The sequence below is a fragment of the Heteronotia binoei genome, chromosome 1 (assembly GCF_032191835.1).
Source record: "Heteronotia binoei isolate CCM8104 ecotype False Entrance Well chromosome 1, APGP_CSIRO_Hbin_v1, whole genome shotgun sequence".
Taxonomy (NCBI): domain Eukaryota; kingdom Metazoa; phylum Chordata; class Lepidosauria; order Squamata; family Gekkonidae; genus Heteronotia; species Heteronotia binoei.
The window spans coordinates 134,101,737-134,121,060 of record NC_083223.1 but is presented as its reverse complement, the minus strand read 5'-3'; the positions used below and the strand labels follow the sequence as shown (position 1 = coordinate 134,121,060).

The 19,324-nt window shown below is 45.7% G+C and overlaps 1 protein-coding gene across 2 annotated transcripts in view; it reads left to right on the top strand.

Moving 5' to 3' along the window:
* SYNE1 (spectrin repeat containing nuclear envelope protein 1) overlaps positions 1 to 19,324 on the top strand; it is a 621,543-nt gene that overhangs the window by 306,437 nt on the left and 295,782 nt on the right. For both annotated transcript variants that reach the window (XM_060240915.1, XM_060240910.1), the window contains 3 exons: positions 1,769 to 1,912; positions 2,862 to 3,026; positions 3,303 to 3,620. In XM_060240915.1, the coding sequence (XP_060096898.1) occupies positions 1,769 to 1,912; positions 2,862 to 3,026; positions 3,303 to 3,620 (627 nt within the window). The remainder of the gene's footprint in view (positions 1 to 1,768; positions 1,913 to 2,861; positions 3,027 to 3,302; positions 3,621 to 19,324) is intronic.

Sequence of the window (19,324 nt, the reverse complement as noted above, 5' to 3'; positions counted from 1 at the left end):
CCTCCTTCCGCTTCAGGGTTATCATAAAGCGGGGGGAGGGGAGGGAAATGTCTGCTGGGAACTCTGTTATACCCTATGGAGATTATTCCCATAGAAAATCATGGAGAATTGATCCGCGGGTATCTGGGGCTCTGGGGGGCTGTTTTTTGAGGTAGAGGCACCAAATTTTCAGTACAGCATCTAGTGCCTCTCCCCAGAATATCCCCCCCCAAGTTTCAAAATGATTGGACCAGGGGGTCCAATTCTATGAGCCCCAAAAGAAGGTGCCCCTATCCTTCATTATTTCCTATGGAAGGAAGGCATTGAAGATGTGTCCCTTTAAATGTGATGGCCAGAACTCCCTTTGGAGTTCAATAATGCTTGTCACAGCCTTGCTCTTGGCTCCACCCCTAATGTCTCCTGGCTCCACCCCCAAAGTCTCCTAGCTCCACCCCCAAAGTCCCCAGATATTTCTTAAATTGGACTTGGCAACCCTAAGTAATATGTGTGAAAAGGATCAAGAGGTCTTAGTAGACCATACATTGAACATGAGTCAGCAATGTGATGTGGTAGCAAATGCAATTTTGGGCAGTATTAGCAGAAGTATTGTATCCAGATCCTGTGAAGTGATGGTATCGCTTTACTCTGCTATGGTTAGACCTCACCTAGAGTATTGTGTTCAGTTTTGGGCACCACAATTTAAGAAGGATATAGACAAGCACAAACATGTCCAGAGGAGGGCAACGAAGATGGTGAGGGGTCTGGAGACCAAGTCCTATGAGGAAAGATTGAAGGAGCTGGGCATGTTTACCCTGGAGGGGAGATGACTGAGAGGTGATACGACCACCGTCTTCAAGTACTTAAAGGGATGTCATATAGAGGATGGTGCAGGGTTGTTTTCTATTGCTCCAGAAGGTTGGACCAGAACTTATAGATTGGAATTAAACCAAAAGAGTTCTTGACTAAACATTAGGAAGAACAGAGCAGTTCCTCAGTGGAACAGGCTTCCTCAGGAGGTGGTGGGCACTCCTTCTTTGGAGGTTTTCAAACAGAGGCTAGATAGCCATCAGTGCTTAGTTCTCATGACCCTTTCTTACATGCCCAGGGAACTGCTGATTGCCACTTTGGGGTCAGGAAGCGATTTTCTCCAGGCCAGTTTGGCCAGGGATCCTGGAGGTTGTGGTGTTTTATATTTTTGGCCATTTTCTGGGCGTAGAGTGGGAAGACAGTAGGGGTAGGGGAAAGGTATTTGTGAATTTCCTACATTGTGTAGAGGGATTGACTAGATGATCCTTGAGGTCCCTTCCAACTCCATGATTCTGTGTTTACACTGACATCTATATTGATCCAAACATTAAGAAATCAGTCACCAACTGAAATCAAATATGTGTTCTTTTTTCACATAACTAACAAACTAACTCAGAAATAAGACCCAGTTACTTCTTTGGGATTTAGGACAGTATATTAAACTAGGATTGCATTCACACATTTTATCAGTGATGATCAGGATCAGAGGGAAGTTTCTATTGAGAGGAAATCAGATGGATCTTATCTGCAGTCTGTTTCACTCATTACACAGCATAAATTCTGCTTTGCCATCACAATGTGTTTTGCTAGGAGCTGCAGCCAATCCCAGCTTTCTGGTTAATATACCAGTTTGCCTTCTTCACATTTTAGATATATGCTTGATAAACTCATTTGTGAAGAAACTTGTACAAAATCCAAGATAAAATGTATAACTGTCAGTTCCATTTACTCAAGCTGTCAACCCTTTGTTTGTGTTCTGTAGTTACTTAAAGAAGAAGTTTTTAGCCACAGTGTGCTGCTGGAGAAAATTGAAATTAAAGGCACGAGCATGGCTGAACATTATGTAACTCAGCTTGAACTTCAGGACCTTCGAGAAAGATACCAGTTTCTCAAAGACAGGATAATGGTACTGCTTCCTTTGACAATGCCACCATCTTTCTCCTTTTGTAAAATCATTCAGAACTTAATCATACATGACCTCAGAGTTTTGTGATTATAGTCTGTTGGTTTGTAGAAAGCTAACCACCAGATTTGAAGATTTGAATGTTTGCAGGGAGGGCTGGAGTCCTTTTCCTCCCAAATGTCTTCTGTAATATATGACACCCCTCTAAATGCTGCAGCTAGTTACCAGCAGGAAGTATACTCGCCAACCAGCCAGGAAAAAAAATTCCCTGTCCTTTCAATAGTAGCTTAATCTATGGAAACAGGCACCTGAAGCTTTATTTGGCATGGAAGTAAATAACATCAATTGGTAAATAACATCCCATTAAGCCTCTATTAAATGAACAGGATATTTGTTTCTCGTAGCAGTTGGCAATCTTAGGAGACATTTCATTTGTTCTTTCCATTTGTCTCTAAAAAAATTAAACACCCTTTTCCAGAAACCTTCTACACAGTTGTATAGACGTGCTAAATAACATTTTTGTGTGTGTGATTCTGTTTATACATCTTTTTTGTTACTTCAAGTTTGATTGCCAGTGAAGATTTGGAAAGGTGCATTTCTGGCTTCTTTGCTCATGAATTTTGAAGTATATGTTCAGGAGTGTTTAATTTTGTCTGCCTCTTAATTTTAGAAGAAAACAGCAACAACTGTGTACAACAACTGTGTTGTTTTCTGCTATAGACTGTGTTGCCATTTTTGTATAGTGTATCTTAATTTTAGAAGGCATATTTGCATATCAAATTATCTGTTCAATATATTGATCTCTCAGCTATTTATTTCATAAACACTTCAAGTAATCCTCTACTTAAGCTTTCCTATGTTAGAAAATGAAATCCAGACATTGCAGACTGGCTCTGTTTCAATAATTTTCCCCTTCCCCCTTATGCCACTAATGAGATGTTTCTAATAACAGGAGGCAGTAACTAAAGCTGAGGAATTTGTTCATTTGCATCATGAATACCAAAGAAATCTGAAAGTTTTTGAAACATGGTTAGAAAAAGAACAGGAAAAACTCAGCTGTTTGTCACACTTTGAAGGAGATGCAGAGAGACATGAAACAACTCTCAGGAAGCTCCAGGTACAGTTTCTTACATACTGAATAAAAAATTGTCTGCCATGTAAAGATTATCAGAAACATGGATTGGCAATATTTGCAGAAGCATGTGATACATTGCATTGTGTAAGTTTATAGCTATATTTACTTTCAAATCACCTTAAGTGATATTATATAAGTCACCACAAAATGCAGTGGTTGGGAGTGAGATGTCAACATAAAAACAAGCACTCAATTTAGAGAACCTAAGGAATTTCAACAGAGAATGAATGAAGCAAGTATGCTGTTTTTAATTTTCAGGAATTACAGGTGCATTGTGCTGAGGGACAAGCATTGCTTAATACAACATTGCGTGTTAGAGAAGAAGTGATACCATGTGGTATACCACAGCTGGAAGACAGATTATTAGAGGCTGTTCGTCAAGACTGGACTGTCTATCAACAGAAACTTTCTGAAGACCGGACACAACTAAATACTACCCTAAGCAAATTGAGACTGATGGAAGACAAGTTTCTGAAGGTGGATAACTGGCTCGAAACTCTGGAAGATAAAGTTAATTTCAGGATTGGCCGGCAATCTGAGAGAGCTACAAAAGAGTTGCAGTTGCAGCAATTAAAGGTAATAAGGTGGCGTGATTATGGGCATTATAGTGGTCATATTTATATGTAAAGGTAGTCCCCTGTGAAAGCACCAGTCGTTTCCAACTCTGGGGTGACATTGCTTTCACAACGTTTTCACGGCAGACTTTTTACGGGGTGGTTTGCCATTGCCTTCCCCAGTCATCTATACTTTCCTCCCAGCAAGCTGGGTACTCATTTTACCAACTTCAGAAGGATGGAAGGCTGAGTCAACCTGGAGCCAGATACCTGAACCAGCTTCCACAGGGATCGAACTCAGGTCATGAGCAGAGGGCTCCGACTCCAGTGCTGCAGCTTTACCACTCTGTGCCACGGGGCTCTATATTTATATATATTCAATGCTAAATTTGTATCTTTGGGACATTAGTGTTCCTGTGGAGGGATACTAATGAACTTTCAGAAGTCTAAGAAATTAAAGTTCCAAGGCACAGAGCATAGGGACAAAAAATGGGTGGGTGCTACTGATGAGAAAACAAACTGAGACACAAGAAGGTGGGGGTGATCAAGTATTTGCGGCTCCAGGGGCAGAGGTCGGCACCTTGGACCATCCTTCTATAATACTCCAGTTTAGTTTACATATCACAGATGAAATAACACATAAGCACAGTATTTTCAGGAAAAGTGGAATAAAATTGGGCACAACTTTTATTGTTTACGCTGTAGTAAGCCTTGGCACAGCATGGGGTAAGGATCCTGCATATCAACTGCTCTGTCTGCCAGGCAATGGTCTGCTGGTCACCTTGGGATGGCAGGTTTTTGGATCCCACTAGGTCAGAAGCCCAGAAGTGGTCTCCCCTGCTACCTGAGCATGAGAGTGATCCCCAGACATGCCCCCAGCTGGGCGCCTCAGCTGCCCGTCATACCAAGATCCCTTACTAGGATCCCCACACTCAGAAAATGGACATGCAGACCGGTTTCCTGAGAATGGGTCCAAGCCCATGCTGATACCGCCATAAGAACTGAGCTTCAGACAGTCAGCTCCTGCCAAAGGTCCTATAGCTGTAGCCACATTTGGATAAACCTATGGAGAAGAGGTCCATCAGTGGTTATTAGCCACAGCATATTGTTGGAACTCTCTGTCTGGGGCAGTCATGCTCTGTATTCTTGGTTCTTGGGGGAGCACAGTGGGAGGCCTTCAAGTGTCCTGGCCCCACTGATGGACCTCCTGATGGCACCTGTTTTTGTTTTTGTTTTTTGCCTCTGTGTGACACAGAGTGTTGGACTGGATGGGCCATTGGCCTGATCCAGCATGGCTTCTCTTATGTTCTTAAGTGCATAGGGCATTCTTAATGCTATGCAGCCAGATATCCATACCCGTCAGATAAATGAGCCCCATCAGGGTGAAACAGGGCTTTTAGGCATGTTGAAAATATCAGGGTGTTGAATCCAGTGGCCCCACATAGCATCAGCATTCCTCCCCAGCTGTTTGGTCGCCTTCTAACTTGCCAATTCTACCTTGGCCATGGAACAAGCCCCAAGCCAGTTTTGATGCTACAGCCAGTCCAACCAGAAAAACATTGTAGCTGGAAGTCTCAATGCCTGCAAGTCTTCCACAGCCATGTGGTCCAAATCAATGCCAGAGTGGGCCCCAAATCATTCTCAGCAAGTTGCATAACCAGGGCATCGGGAGGAATATGACTGACCAAATCAGGCAGCACAATGGAGAGGAAGTTATTTCCACTTCATCCCTCACTCATCCAACCACGTGACTCCCACCTTATCCTGCAGGACAAGGTCCCTTCCCCAACCAGACGTGGTAACATAAATGCTTGCCCAGTGCACAATGCTGTGTCCACAAATCCAGGTCAACCAACTCCATCTCCCTGAAACTGAGGAGGTGATGGTAAAGGAGTCAGGGATAAGCCCTCTCTGAGTGCACAATGCTGTGTCCACAGATCCAAGCTGAACAATTCTGTCTCCCTAAAACTGAGGAGGTGATGGTAAAGGAGTCCATGGTAAAGAATTAACGTTACACAACAGAAACCAGATGCAGCCTCACATAAGTCTTATAAGCCTCTGAGCACCACCTCCCAACTGCCTGGATGCCCACAGGCCCCATACCCAAATTGGAGGCTGTTGTTGCTACCCCAATCTGAAAAGGCCACAGTGGATCAAAGAACTATCACAAACTGGTATCTCCCAAGGAAGGAGCCATCCCTGTGGATAAGCTGCAGGCCTGGTGTTCTTCTTTTTTTGGGGGGAGGGCATATGGCCAAGATGGCTTGAGCAGCCTGCAGTAGGCATGGGCCTCCCCCAGGAAGCCTGTGGAGGCTAAGGTGCACTCCCTGAGCATGGTGATCAGTCTTTGAGTGCCTGATTGCTGACATGACTCCTGACCTGCTCACAGAAAGGTCACCTATCCCTAAAGGGGCATTACTGATGTCTGTCCTAGAGCCTGCCATTCCTACACCTGGTGACTGGTGCTGCTCCCAACTTTTGCTATCTCCCTAGAACAGAATCAGGCATAATTAACAATCAGAAGCCATGTTCTGTGTGGGCCAATGCATGGTTTGCACACCTCAGAGCACCATCTCAATCTGCAATGCCCGCTGAACTTTACCGGTTGGCACTGCCTCCCTGAAATGAATAGGACATTGCTAACATTCAACAGCAATGTGTGTCACAAAGCCAGTCATATACATCCCAGCCATGTATGTTGCAAGGTACCAGCTCCAATGGCCCATGTGCATAGCATGACTTTCGCCCACTGCAGCTTGGTATGACAACAGCTTGCATTTCTCTGTAATTGAATAAGATATTGTTAACAATTGGCTGCCCTGGATGCGAGGCATAGAATTCTGTCCCAAAATCTACAGATTTTGGATCCAGTTATCATGGCTTTCCTGGAAAGCAAGAATAGCCACTGATGGACCTCTGATCCATATGTTTATCCAATCCCCTCTTGAAGTTGTCTATGCTTGCAGCCACCATCATCTCCTATGGCAGTGAATTCCTTTGGGTGAAGAAGTACCTCCTTTTATCTGTTCTAACCCAACTGCTCAGCAATTTCATTGAATGTCCACAAGTTCTCGTATTGTGAGAAAGGGAGAAAAAGACTTTTTTCTCTACCTTCTCAATCCTATGCATAATCTTGTAAATCTCTATCATCACTCCTCAATCGATGTTCCTCCAAACTGAAGAGCTCCAAACATTTTAACCTTTCTTCATAGGGAAAGTGTTCCAACCCATTAATCATTCTAGTTGCCCTTTTCTGCACTTTTTTGAGGTGTGGTGACCAGAACTGTAAACAGTATTCCAAATGTACTACTTTAACAGCATCATCATCATAGATAATAATTCCCTAATGGTGGTGGCCAAATGGAGTGCTCCCATTGGCTGATGGGTGCACTCAACAAACTACTGGCCCATCATGCATCAATCACCACCTGTGGGTTCCCTGCTTTCCATAGGCCCAGGAACACTGAACAAAGAACCAAAACTGTCTTACCTCAGAGACAGACACATCTCTGAAACTTCTGTGTCCTCTCCTTCAACTGGCCTCAGAAAGGGCTGCCGCTCTATTGCAGCCTCACAAAGCATTTCCTAGGAGGCCATGGTGGCTGCCTCTCTCCTGTCAATCTCTTTTTCCCTCCTCCCCTCAGCCTCACCCCAGGACAGATGAGGACTGGGCCACTGGGGAAGTTGCCAGCCAGAGGCTGTTGCTAGGCAACCAAAGTTGCTTCTGTCAGTAAAGGGAGAGCCCTCAGCTGAATACAATGCCATAGAATCCACCCTCCAAAGCAGTTATTTTCTCCAGAATGGGAAGAGAGAGCTGTTATCTGGAGTTCAGTTGTGATCCCAGGAGATCTTCAGGCCTGGCAGCACCCTCTGGGTGACTTGATGCCACTTGACTGGCATGACTTAACTAGACCTGGCTGCTTGCTCCTGTTCAGCAGCAGCCCCCTAGGACAGCCAGTGTGACTTAGCAGTTGCCAACTCCAGATTGGGAAATCCCTGGGGATTTGAGGGGTGGAGTTCAGAAAGGGTAGGGTTTGAGGAGGGGTGGGACCTCAGACACATACAGTGCAACAGAAGGCACTCTCCAAACCAGCCATTTCCTCCTGGGGAACCACTGTTGCCAATCTCCAGGTGAGGGCTGGCAATCACTCAGAATTACAGCTGCTCTCCAGATGACAGAGACCAGCTCCCCTTGAGGTGTGTGGAGTGGAGTGAATGCCTTCACTTTGGTGTATGGGAAGACAGCAAAGGTGGAGAGGGGCGCTCGCCTAGAGCCTCTTTCTAGAGCTCATTGTATTTTTCCTCACAATGTGCCTTATTCTGTCATTTATAACTTACATAGTATATAAAATTGTAATATTTAACATATTTATGGGATTTAAAATGTATTAATGCCATAATGTTCTACAAGGAAAATTGCAAACATGCCCCATACTTGAGAGAAAACTGCAAATTATGCACTCTATGCCACCTTAACTATCTTAAAAGAGGAAAAAATAGGAATTAAACAGAAAATGCAAGCATTGTGGTAATAACATTAACTAGATGTAGTTCTAACTAGATTCTGTCTTCTTCCTTCTGGGCTGCTGATCAGAAAAAGCTCAGTTTTCAATGAAGTTTTGGTTCAGTTCCTACCCCGCCCAATTTCTTTTTTAGTCCAACAAGTAGGTCAATGAGCTACTTTTACCTATTCTGTGGGTATAGGGTATCACAGTGGTTTGAGGGAGAGATGAAAAGGTCAACCACAAGGAAAGAGTTAGGTCAAAAGGAAAACAGAAAGCATGAAACAGTTGAGAAGCAATAAAAGTTCTGCATGTTCCCCTAATGAAGATTAGGTATCTGTAGGCTTCCCAATCCCCAGGTCCCAGTGGGGGATCCCCCGTTTTTACAGGCTTCTTCCCGCCCCCAGCCAGCTGGCTGGCAGGGGAAGCCCCACCCACCACAATCACCATGTAGTTTTAGAGCTCCTGTAGGTCCGTTTTTAAAATATGTGCCTTTAAGGCTGAGCAGGAAGCGGGAAACAGGAAGGGCTTCAGAGAACGGCCCCTCCCTTTGTTTTGCTTTCAGATGAAGTAAAGTTCTGCAGGAACAAGACCCAGTAAGTATTTGTGTGTGTGAGAGAGGAAGGGGGCAGGGGATTCCAAGGTTTGGAAGCCCTCCCCCCGCTTTAGAAAGCGTGGGGGGGAGAGAAATGTCTACTGGGCACTCTATTATTCCCTATGGAGAATGATTCCCATAGGGAATAATGGGGAATTGATCCTCGGGTATTGGGGGCTCTGGGGGGGCTATGTTTTGAGGTAGAGGCACCAAATTTTTAGTATAGCATCTAGTGCCTCTCTTCAAAATACCCCCCAAGTTTCAAAATGATTGGACCAGGGGGTCCAATTCTATGAGCCCCAAAAGACGGTGTCCCTATCCTTCATTATTTCCTATGGAAGAAAGGGATTTTTAAAAGGTGTGCTGTCCCTTTAAATATGATGGCCAGAACTCCCTTGTTCCTGGCTCCGCCTCTCTCTCTCTCTCTCTCTCTCTCTCTCTCTCTCTCTCTCTCTCTCTATATATATATATATATATATATATATATATATATATATATATATATATATATATATATATATATATATAGTGGATATAATAAAAGCCTTACGGGTGGCTCCTGGAGTCTTCCTCAGTCCATCTCCCTGCCCCAAAACAATGCTGCCACCGTTTTGCCGCCTCCAACTACCACTGCCAGCCAAAGCTGCACTTGCCCAGTATGCTCTCCCTGCCCTTACTGTTTGGGAGGTGAGGTATTTATAAATAAGCCATAAAATCCTCCTTATGTGGTAGTATTCCACCTTTTCGCTTACAGCACAGTCTGTGGTTGAATTCAGTGTGAGCTAATATCATGTGGCACACATACTTCCTTAAGTATTGAACATCATTTATTAACTATATATATGGAAGCAAACTCTGACAGAATCTCTCAATAGAAATCTCTCAACAGAAAAGGAGTGTTCCATCACAACGGGAGGGAGGGGCAGTTCAGCAGAGCAGATAATCAAGCTCTCTATACTGTATAGTCTCTATACTCAAGCCTCCTTTCCACCTGCAAATAGTCTTCACTATTTCTATTCAAATTAGGCTACAATGGGCTGCTTACTTTAAGAGGCAGAAATCCATTTGAGGGCTCCCTTTCACTCCGCCCCACCTGCAGGTAGGGATGTGCAAAAAAAAAAAAAATCGGATTTACACGGATTCGGAAGTACACGGGGAAAAAAAATTCGGATTCCCCATGCACTCCTGAATACCGTATTCGGAATAGCCGCATATACGGTAGATGCACGGCTATTACCGAATATACGGCCCTATTATACCCTATGGGCCATTGAAATCAATGGCAAATAGGGTATATTTGAAGCCGCCTGGAGGGGGGGGGTTTGAGGGAGAGCCCCCAAATTTGCAGGGGACTCTCCCCTCCAACCCCCCCAAGTCCCAAAAAGATTGGGCCAGGGGATCCCATTCCAGGGGCACCCAAAGAGGGTGCCCCTATTCCATCATTACACCCTAAGGGCCATTGAAATCAATGGCAACATAGGGCATAATTAGAGGCTACTGGGGGGCAGGGGGTTTGAGGGAGAGCCCCCAAATTTGCAGAGGACCTGCAGGGGACTCTCCCCTCCAACCCCCCCAAGTCCCAAAAAGATTGGGCCAGGGGGTCCCTGTCTTTGGGCTCCCCAAAAGGCCCATTGCCAACAATGATGGGGAAAGCCCAATTAGCCACTTCCTCCACTACAATTGCTGTGGGAAAAGTGGCTCTGGCCAGAGGGGGGTTTGAGGGAGAGGCCCCAAAACTGCAGGGCAGCTTCAGGGGACTCCCCAGCATGAACCCCCCTGGCCCCAAAAGACAGCACCCATCTGTGGGCACCCCAAAAGGAACACTGCTCCCAATGGTGAGAAAAAACCAATTAGAGCCACTTCCTCACTGCAATTGTCGTGGGAAAAGTGGCTCTGGGGAGCAGGAGGTTTTGAGGAGAGCCCCCCAAACTGCTGTGCAGCTTCAGGGGACTGTCCCACACAAAACCCACAAGGCCAAAAAAAAATTGGACCAGGGGGTCCAATTCCTGGGGCACCCAAAGCCAAACCTAACTTCACACCAGAGAATCTCTATAGGCCCCAAATGCACTACATCCCTCTATCTAATCTATGAACCCTGCAGGCCTGGCACCAATAAAAACCCAGTTGCCAACGTCGTGGCAGTACAAAACACAATCTGCTCAAGGTCTGCTCTGCAGACCTGGCTGCAGCAAACCCAGATGCCAGCTCTCCAGCCCTGCCCCAAACAACACGGGGAGAGCTGGCAAACCACAAAAAGCCTGCTGCCTCTGGGTCTCTCACCCAGGTGCCAGCTTCCCTGCCCCAAACAACACAATCTACAGGTGCCAGCTCTCCAGCCCTGCCCCAAACAACACGGGGAGAGCTGGCAAACCACAAAAAGCCTGCTGCCTCTGGGTCTCTCACCCAGGTGCCAGCTTCCCTGCCCCAAACAACACATTTTAAAACAACAGATTTTAAAAAACCAAAACAAAACCAGAGAATCACAAGAGGCCAAGCAAAGCAACTCAAAATTTTAAAAAGTGGCCTTTCACCAATAAGAAAACTCAGGCCAAATCAGTCAACAACAACACCCCCACCCCTAAAACCAGAACCAGAAAAGGGGGACAAAACAATGAAAATTAGGCCAAACAGCACCCCCCCCCCCAATAACCTGAAGATAAAAGTAACACAGCAGCAACACAACACAGCAGCAACAAATCAAACAATGAAACAGTAAAAAACTCAACTTTTAATAATACAGGAACTCCCCCCCCCAAAAAAAAAAACCCCTTCACCCTAACCCCAAGAAATCCAAGCCACCCAAATCAGGAGAAGTAAAAGGACACTGCACTTTAAAAAGTCTTCTCACTAAATTAAGATATGGGCAAATTAGCAAAACCACCCCACCCCAGGCCCCCCCACCCCCAGCAGAACCTAACCTCAACCCCAAATAGGCTACCCTACCCACCCAGCACTCACCCACCCAAATCGAAACAAATAAAGGGACTCTAGTCCTTTTACCAACAAAAACTAAAACAAGAACCCCAAAACTGTCTTACCTTGTCTTCTCTGAGTCCAGGGAGGTGGTAAGGCAGTGAGAGAGCAGCAGGCAGGAGCTGAAGCCAAGGAAGGGCCAGCCACCAGCAGCAGCACAATCTCTCTCACACCAACCCACACCACATACACCAACACAGCAATCCAGCAGGAAGATTCCTTAAAAAGGTTCTCTGGCCCTACAGAGAGCAATTTCAAAAAATAGCACTGCTCTCTCTGATTGGCCAGAGAACATTGCTTACTTGGATACCCAAGTAAGCAAAAGATCAAAATAACAATGTAGCTGATGGCTGGGCCATCAGCTACACAGTACACAACAACAGCCCTGCAAAGCATGCATTTGCAATGCATTTTGCAAATGCATGCTTTGGATTGGCTGCTGGGGCTCCTCTTCCCCCTCCCCCCCCCTCCCTGATCCCAGGGAGGCTATAGGAGACTAAGGAGAGGCGGGAAGCTAAGCAAGCAGCTCCATTGAGGCTGCAAAAGCCACTTCCCGCCTTTCCTATGGGATTTAACATGACAGCCGCCTTTTGACAGCCGTACCGTATTCTCCCGACCGCGTTCGGGAGCCGCATAATGGGCGGCAATGGCATTCGGCTGCGGCCAGTTACGAATACAGCCGAATCAGCGTTGATTCGGCTGTATTTTCGGCTCGGCCGAGCCGAATGCACATCCCTAGTGGAAAGGGGTGAAAGGCAAGCTTCTAATGGCTGCCTGCCTGCTTGTCTGTCTTCCTGTCACTTCTCTGTCTCCCTGTCTTCCTTCCTTCCTTTCCCTTTATTTTATTCCTTTCAAACTTTAACATAACTCTCCATTCATTCCTCTCATTCTTTCTCTGTCTTGTCTTTTTCTTTCATTCTGTCTGTCTGCCTTCTCTTTTTTACTTCTCTCAGAGGCCTCATTTTGGGCAGGAGCTCACAGAAGTGGAGTTCCAGAACTCCTACATTTTATTATGCTCTTTTTCTTAAACCCTGCCCCCAAATACTTGCTTCTGGGATCCATTGTTCAAACCCCCTGTGAGAATTTTGCCGAACTTTAAGATTTGACAAACGTTCTAATATTTTTCCCCATGGAAAATGGGGAAATAAATAAATAAAAAGTATGATGGGAGTAAGATGACAATTATAATTCAAGAACCATGTTAAAGTAGATGCTAAGCTGATATAATTTAGTACAACCTCCAGAGATGTCAGGGGTGTGTGACATATTCAAAGAGTTATGCAGGAGTTGTGCTAATGAGCTCTGGCACCTCTTCTTCTACAAAATGACCCCTGCTCTCACGCCTTCCCCCCTTCATTTTTCTACCTCCCTTCTGTTCTTTCTCTCATTCTTTCTCTGTAGCTTTGTATTTCTGTCTTTTTATTTCATTCTGGCTGTGATCACACACACTAAACAATGCACTTTCAATTAGGGTTGCCAGGTCCAATTCAAGAAATATCTGGGGACTTTGGAAATGAAACCAGGAGGTATCACGGTGGAGCCAGGAGGCATCGGGGTAGGACCAGGAGCAAAGGTGTGACAAGAAGCATAATTGAACTGCAAAGGGAGTTCTGGCCATCACATTTAAAGGGAACACACCCCTTTTAAATGCCTTCCCTTCTTTGGAAATAATGAAAGATAGGGGCACCTTTTGGGGGGCTCAGAGAATTGGACCCCCAGGTCAAATCTTTTCAGAACCTGAACACTTTTTTGAGGAGAGACACCAGATGCTATGCTGCAAATTTGGTGCCTCTACCTCAAAAAAATAACTCCCCTAGAGCCCCAGATACCCACAGAGCAATTCTCCATTATACCCTATGAGAATTGATCTCCACAGGGAATAATGGAGTTCTCAGCAGACATTTCCATCCCCACCACACTTTCTGATGACCCTGAAGTGGGGGGAGGGCCTCTAAACTGGTGGATCCCCTGCCCCCACCTGGGGATTTGCAGCCCTACTTTCAATCCACTTCCAGTGAACTTTCTAACTGGATTTTACTGTGTGAATTGTCAAAATCCAGATGGAAAGTGCTTTGAAACTGGATTGAAACTGCATTATTTAATGTGTGTGATTGCAGCCTCTCTGTCTACAGTCCTTTCTTCCATTTCTCTTTGGCTGTTTCTACACTTGGCAGAAAATCCTGTCTGTGTGTATTTAAAAATAATCATTTACACTGCATATCACCGTGACTTCTGTCTTGTTTTCCAGTTTCTTAAGATTGCTACATTTTTTTAAAAAAAAGCAATGAAAACAATTTCATCCTGGAGTTAGTCTGTCTGTCTGTCTATCTAATGTATATCCCACCCTCCCCTAATGGGCTCAGGGTGGCTAACAACATTTTAGACCACATAGAATATTAAAAACAATATACAATAAAAACAATATACAGTTGCCCTGCAGTTCTCAAGAGTACTTTTGAGTACTTTTTTCACACCTATTCCCCAGTATCTCCAAAAAAGGGTCCAGGCAAATAGGTGTGAAAAACCTCAGCTTGAGACCCTGGAGAGCTGCTGCCAGTCTGAGTAGACAATACTGACTTTGATGGACCAAGGGTCTGATTCAGTATAAGGAAGCTTCATATGTCCATATATATAGGAGTTCTCCTGAACATGCGGAACTAAGTTTGTAATTGTAGAACTTTCCTGCCAAGTTTTAAAACTCCTCCCCAAAGCCCCATCCATCGTTCACTTGCGAGAGCACTGATTCAGGAAGTCACTAGATGCGCTGCTCAGAACTGCGTTGACATGTGCTCTCCTCCAAGCAGGGCTTCCCTCACAAGGAAAACCCAGCTCAGAGGAGAATGTGCCCTGCTGTCACCTTCAAGGCGAAGGCAGCTGGGCAGGGCATCAATACAGCTTCTCTGAACTGGGCTACCCTTGCAAGGGAGGCCCAACTTAGAGGAGAACGTGCCCCACCTGGCTGCTCTTGCCTTCAAGGTGAATGCAGCCAGGTGGGGCATTAGCATGGCTTCTCTGAGCATGACTCAGAGAAGAATGCTTCCACAGTGCATTCTCAGAGGTGCTCTGCACCTCCAAGAGTGCACTGCGCAGGCCCGGCTCGGTCAGAGCCTGTCCACCCCTCCTTCCACACTGCTGTGCCTGCTCTCCCCGTGGGCAGGGGTGTGGTAGCAGGGCAGGCGGAGTTGGGGGGCACAGGACAGGTGCTGGCCTGGGGTGCCCAAGACCCTAGCACCGGGCCTGCCAGGGTCCCAGGCAGGTGAAAGGTGGTAGCAAAGGAAGGCAGCCTCCTAGTGGCAGAGAGGTGCCCCACCATCCCCTTCAGCTGCCTGGATCCCAGGAAGTCAAAAGAGACGGTGCACGGCAGCAATGTGTGCACTGCCATGCAGGGAGGCAGGAATTCTTGCCTGGGCCTTCCTTCTTTTCACATATAGAAGTAAAACTTCGTAAAAGGTGAGGAGTATAGTTTTAAATGTAGAAGCATTTTGAATGATGCAAGTTTGTAGAAGGTGGATTCAGTGCTCAGTAGATCTGGGGCAGAGCTGAATGAAGAAAGGGGCTTTCACTCTTTTCTCCCCATCTTTTCCCTACCATTCTTTCTCTCTCTCTTTCATTCTGTTTGTCTATCTTCCTTCCTTCCTGCCACCTACACAGTTATCACCCCCCTCCCAAATATTTTTTCTAGGGCCCGTTGTATTTCTTCCTACAATGGGCTTTACTGCTAGTGTGTGTGTGTATAGAAAAATAACCCTTGTTATATGTCAATTTTATAAGATGGCAAGATGCTGTCATAAATTATACAACCATTGGTTAACAGTATAACCACATTGGTCTAAACTCAGGTCTTCACTGACATGATAGATAGATAGATAGATAGATAGATAGATAGATAGATAGATAGATAGATAGATAGATAGATAGATAGATAGATAGATAGATAGATAGATAGATAGATAGATAGATAGATAGACAGACAGACAGACAGACAGACAGACACATGTACATATAATTTGTACCATTTAAAGGGATATAGAATAACAGTGATAAAAGGGAAAATAAGGTGCATAAAATGTTATTTGTTAAAAACATTTTTCAGGACATTGCATAATATGAAAATATAAAACATGAAAAAATAGCATGAGAAGTCAAAATGTGGTAAAGCAATCAACACTTCCCTAAAGAGGTCTGGCTGTCCTCTGGTGGAACACTCTGCCTGAAGATACCAGGGTCCTGAAAGATCTTCTACAGTCCCCCCCACCCTTAACAGTTTATTAAATTAAAATCTACTGTAAGCCAAATTGCCTTCAAGAGAGGTTTGGGGAATTAGTTTGGTGGGCAATAAAGGCCTCAGCGAGATCCAGGATCTGTGTATTACAGGAGATGTCTACCAGGAGTTTTACCCAATAACGAGGAGATGTTGACTAAAAATAAATGGTATTTATTGTAATAATAGGGCAAGCATACAAGGAGGTAAAATCATTCAGCACACCTACAGATCTAAGAAAATAGCATGAAATAGGGGTAACACGGGGGTAAACATACAGGGCAATATAATTACCTATCGTAGTCTTCAAGGAAGGCACCAATGGCAACAAAAGAGGGATGGGGGAGGTGAGAGTTGTCCGGCGAATCTCCCTATGAGGACCCTAAACTGATCAGGTTTTGGGGGTGTATCTAAGCGGCAAGGTAGGGGTACTGTCAGATGCACACCTGGGGATCATTGAGTCAGCTCTTTTAAGGACTATCTTGTGTCCTCGGGGAGGGTGGTCCGAAGACCTGTGACACTGAGTCAGGTGAGTCATGATGCTGGGACATATGGTACCTCAGGTACATATGACCTCAGAGAAGGGGAGGCTCCAGGATGATGTTTGGAAAGTGACACAGGATGAAGGGATTAACCATACTACACAAACTTATCTAAAGTTACAATAGAGGGCCAAACTGATATCTAAGGTGACACCCTATATACACAATAGTGCTAGGCTCTAGGTTGAGCTTGGCCTTCTTCTTCTCTTCAGGCTGGCACAGTCTTTTGTGTGATGTTCCATTGACAATAGGCTTGGACTATCTGGCAAGATACACACCTAAGATAAACATGATTGCCTTATCGAAATGCCCCAGGGGAATGGTGTATATGTGGGGCTCCCACCTCATCCTTACGGCTTCCGAAGGTACAGGAAGATGATTGCTGCTGAAGACAACTTGTGTAATGGCTTCCTTCAGAGGAACCGAAGACCATACATTTGGATAGCTCATGGTGGCAACGCAATCCCTTTCCTTGCACAGTCCGGGATTTGCGCATGATGGTGGGCTGGGAGTCTTCTTAGCTGGGCTGAACCTCATCTGGGAATGAGCAGCCCTGGTGACCAGGAGCCATACTATCACGTAAGCCTGCTATGAAGCTGGCAGTGGAGGCCCATGTTTTGGGGTAGATGTGTGTGAGTTACAAGTCCAGGCATCCTGTCAACCAAGCCAGTGATCACGATGTTCACATATACATAAAACAGGGTTGTGGCTTACACTACAATGAACATTAATACAAATTATCTGCCACATAATTCTATCAATCTACTATACCGTTCATCCGCAATATACAATAGAAAACTTTCTCCAATTAATCCACATACAATTAAAAAACTTATATGCTAACCAAGAGTCATTTTCTATTCTGAATCTTATTATCTTATATCACCCATTTCCTCTACACCATTCACTTCCCCAATTTCATTTTATCCTAATCACCATACTAACGATCTTCATATCAACCTGTTCACTTTCATGTCTTCTAGATTAAACTCCCTCCACTATTATCATGTTTCTTCCAAGACGTCAGCTTCATCTAGATACCAAAAAAAAAAAAGGAAAACCAAACCATTGCCTCTCATGCTGGAGCTGAGAAAACTCAGTGAGAGGGGGAAGAGTGCTCTCCCTCTTGTTAAAGAGGCTTTTTGTGGGGAGCCTCCACCCTCTCTCCTCTTGACACCAAATGCTTGAACACAAACTTAATTTATATATTCCCAACTACCTATTTTACATTTCTGTTTAATGAATTTCAAGAACATTAATTATATTACATTATAACAATAAACTAATAATATTACCTAGAATCCTTTCTATTTAATATTACGCAATTACCCTTATGTCTTTACAACATTTTAAACTTTTAAATTGTAGCTTGAATTATTCTTAACAAACTTTCAAGTCTATCTATTCCCCCCCTTCTATTGTTTAACACATGCTTCTAGCAATTGTTTTCCAAATAGTTCATCGAAAGCTGTGTACATGTTCCCGTCCTGAGTAATTCTTTGAAACTCCTCTGATTTTAGCTTTACAATCTCTTAATATTATATCTTGTAATATGATTTCATTCTTTGTCACATCTCAAAGTCTTTAATTGCTTTCAAGTCCTTTACTATTTTTGTTGTTTGTTGTAGAGCCGTTTCTGCTTTCACGTCTCTGGCCTTCATTACGGTAGGGAGTTGTTCAAATTTCTGTTGGAGTTAGGGTGGCAGGACCGTCCCGGTCTCCCGGGACTTTCCCGGTTCTGGCCCCCAATTCCCGGCTCCCGGGTTGGCTATACCGGGACCATTAGAAGTCCCGGTATAGCCAGCAGGGAGCCGGTGGGCCGCGCACGCGGGTGGGGAACGCGGCGAGTGAGGGAGCCAGCGTCCCTGCGCGTGCGCACACCGCCATGCGCACGCGCAGGAACGCTTGCTCCCTCACTCGCCGCCTTCCCCGCCCGCGCGCGGGGCCCGGCGGCGGTGGCGGAGGCCGGGGAGGCCGCGGAGAGGCCGCCGCTGATCCCTGGAGGCCCTCCAGAGGCCCGCGGAGAGGCCGCCGCTGGTCCCTGGAGGCCCTCCAGAGGCCCGCGGAGAGGCCGCCACTGGTCCCTGGAGGGCCTCCAGAGGCCGTGGAGAGACCGCCGCTGGTCCCTGGAGGCCCTCCAGAGGACGTCACAGGAAGTGCTGTGAAGTCACTTCCTGTTTCCGGCAGTGGCATTTGGGGGAAATGATGTCATTGGGGAAAATGATGTCACAGGAAGTGATGTCACTTCCTGTTTCCGGCAGGTGGCATGGGGGAAATGATGTCACAGGAAGTGATGTCACTTCCTGTTTCCGGCGGCGGCACGACATCATTGGAAGTGCCGTCACAGGAAGTGACGTCACTTCCTGTTTCCGGCAGGTGGCGTTGGGGGGGGGTGCCATCACCGGAAGTGACATCACTTCCTGTTTCCGGCGGCACGACGTCACCGGAAGTGACGTCGCTTCCTGTTTCCGGCGGGTGGCGTGGGGAAAATGCCGTCACCGGAAGTGACGTCACTTCCTGTTTCCGGCGGCGCACGCGCAAAGCGCACGTACACCCCTGCCTTCCCCCCCCCAAAGGTGTCCCTGGCTGACCTTCAGACATTATGGCCACCCTAGTTGGAGTGGTTCAACCTTTTCCTGAAGTCTCCCAACTTCTGTTTTCAAATGTCCATTTTCCCCTTTTATACAACAACAACAACACATTTTATTTATATTCCGCCCTCCCCGCCGAAGCAGGCTCAGGGCGGCTATACAGTCAATGCCTTGGCTAAATTCGTTTTTCATTTCTGTAAGGACATGCATTGCTGTTGTTTGAAAACTTGTATCTGGTCCTGCTCCTTCCGACGCCATTTTT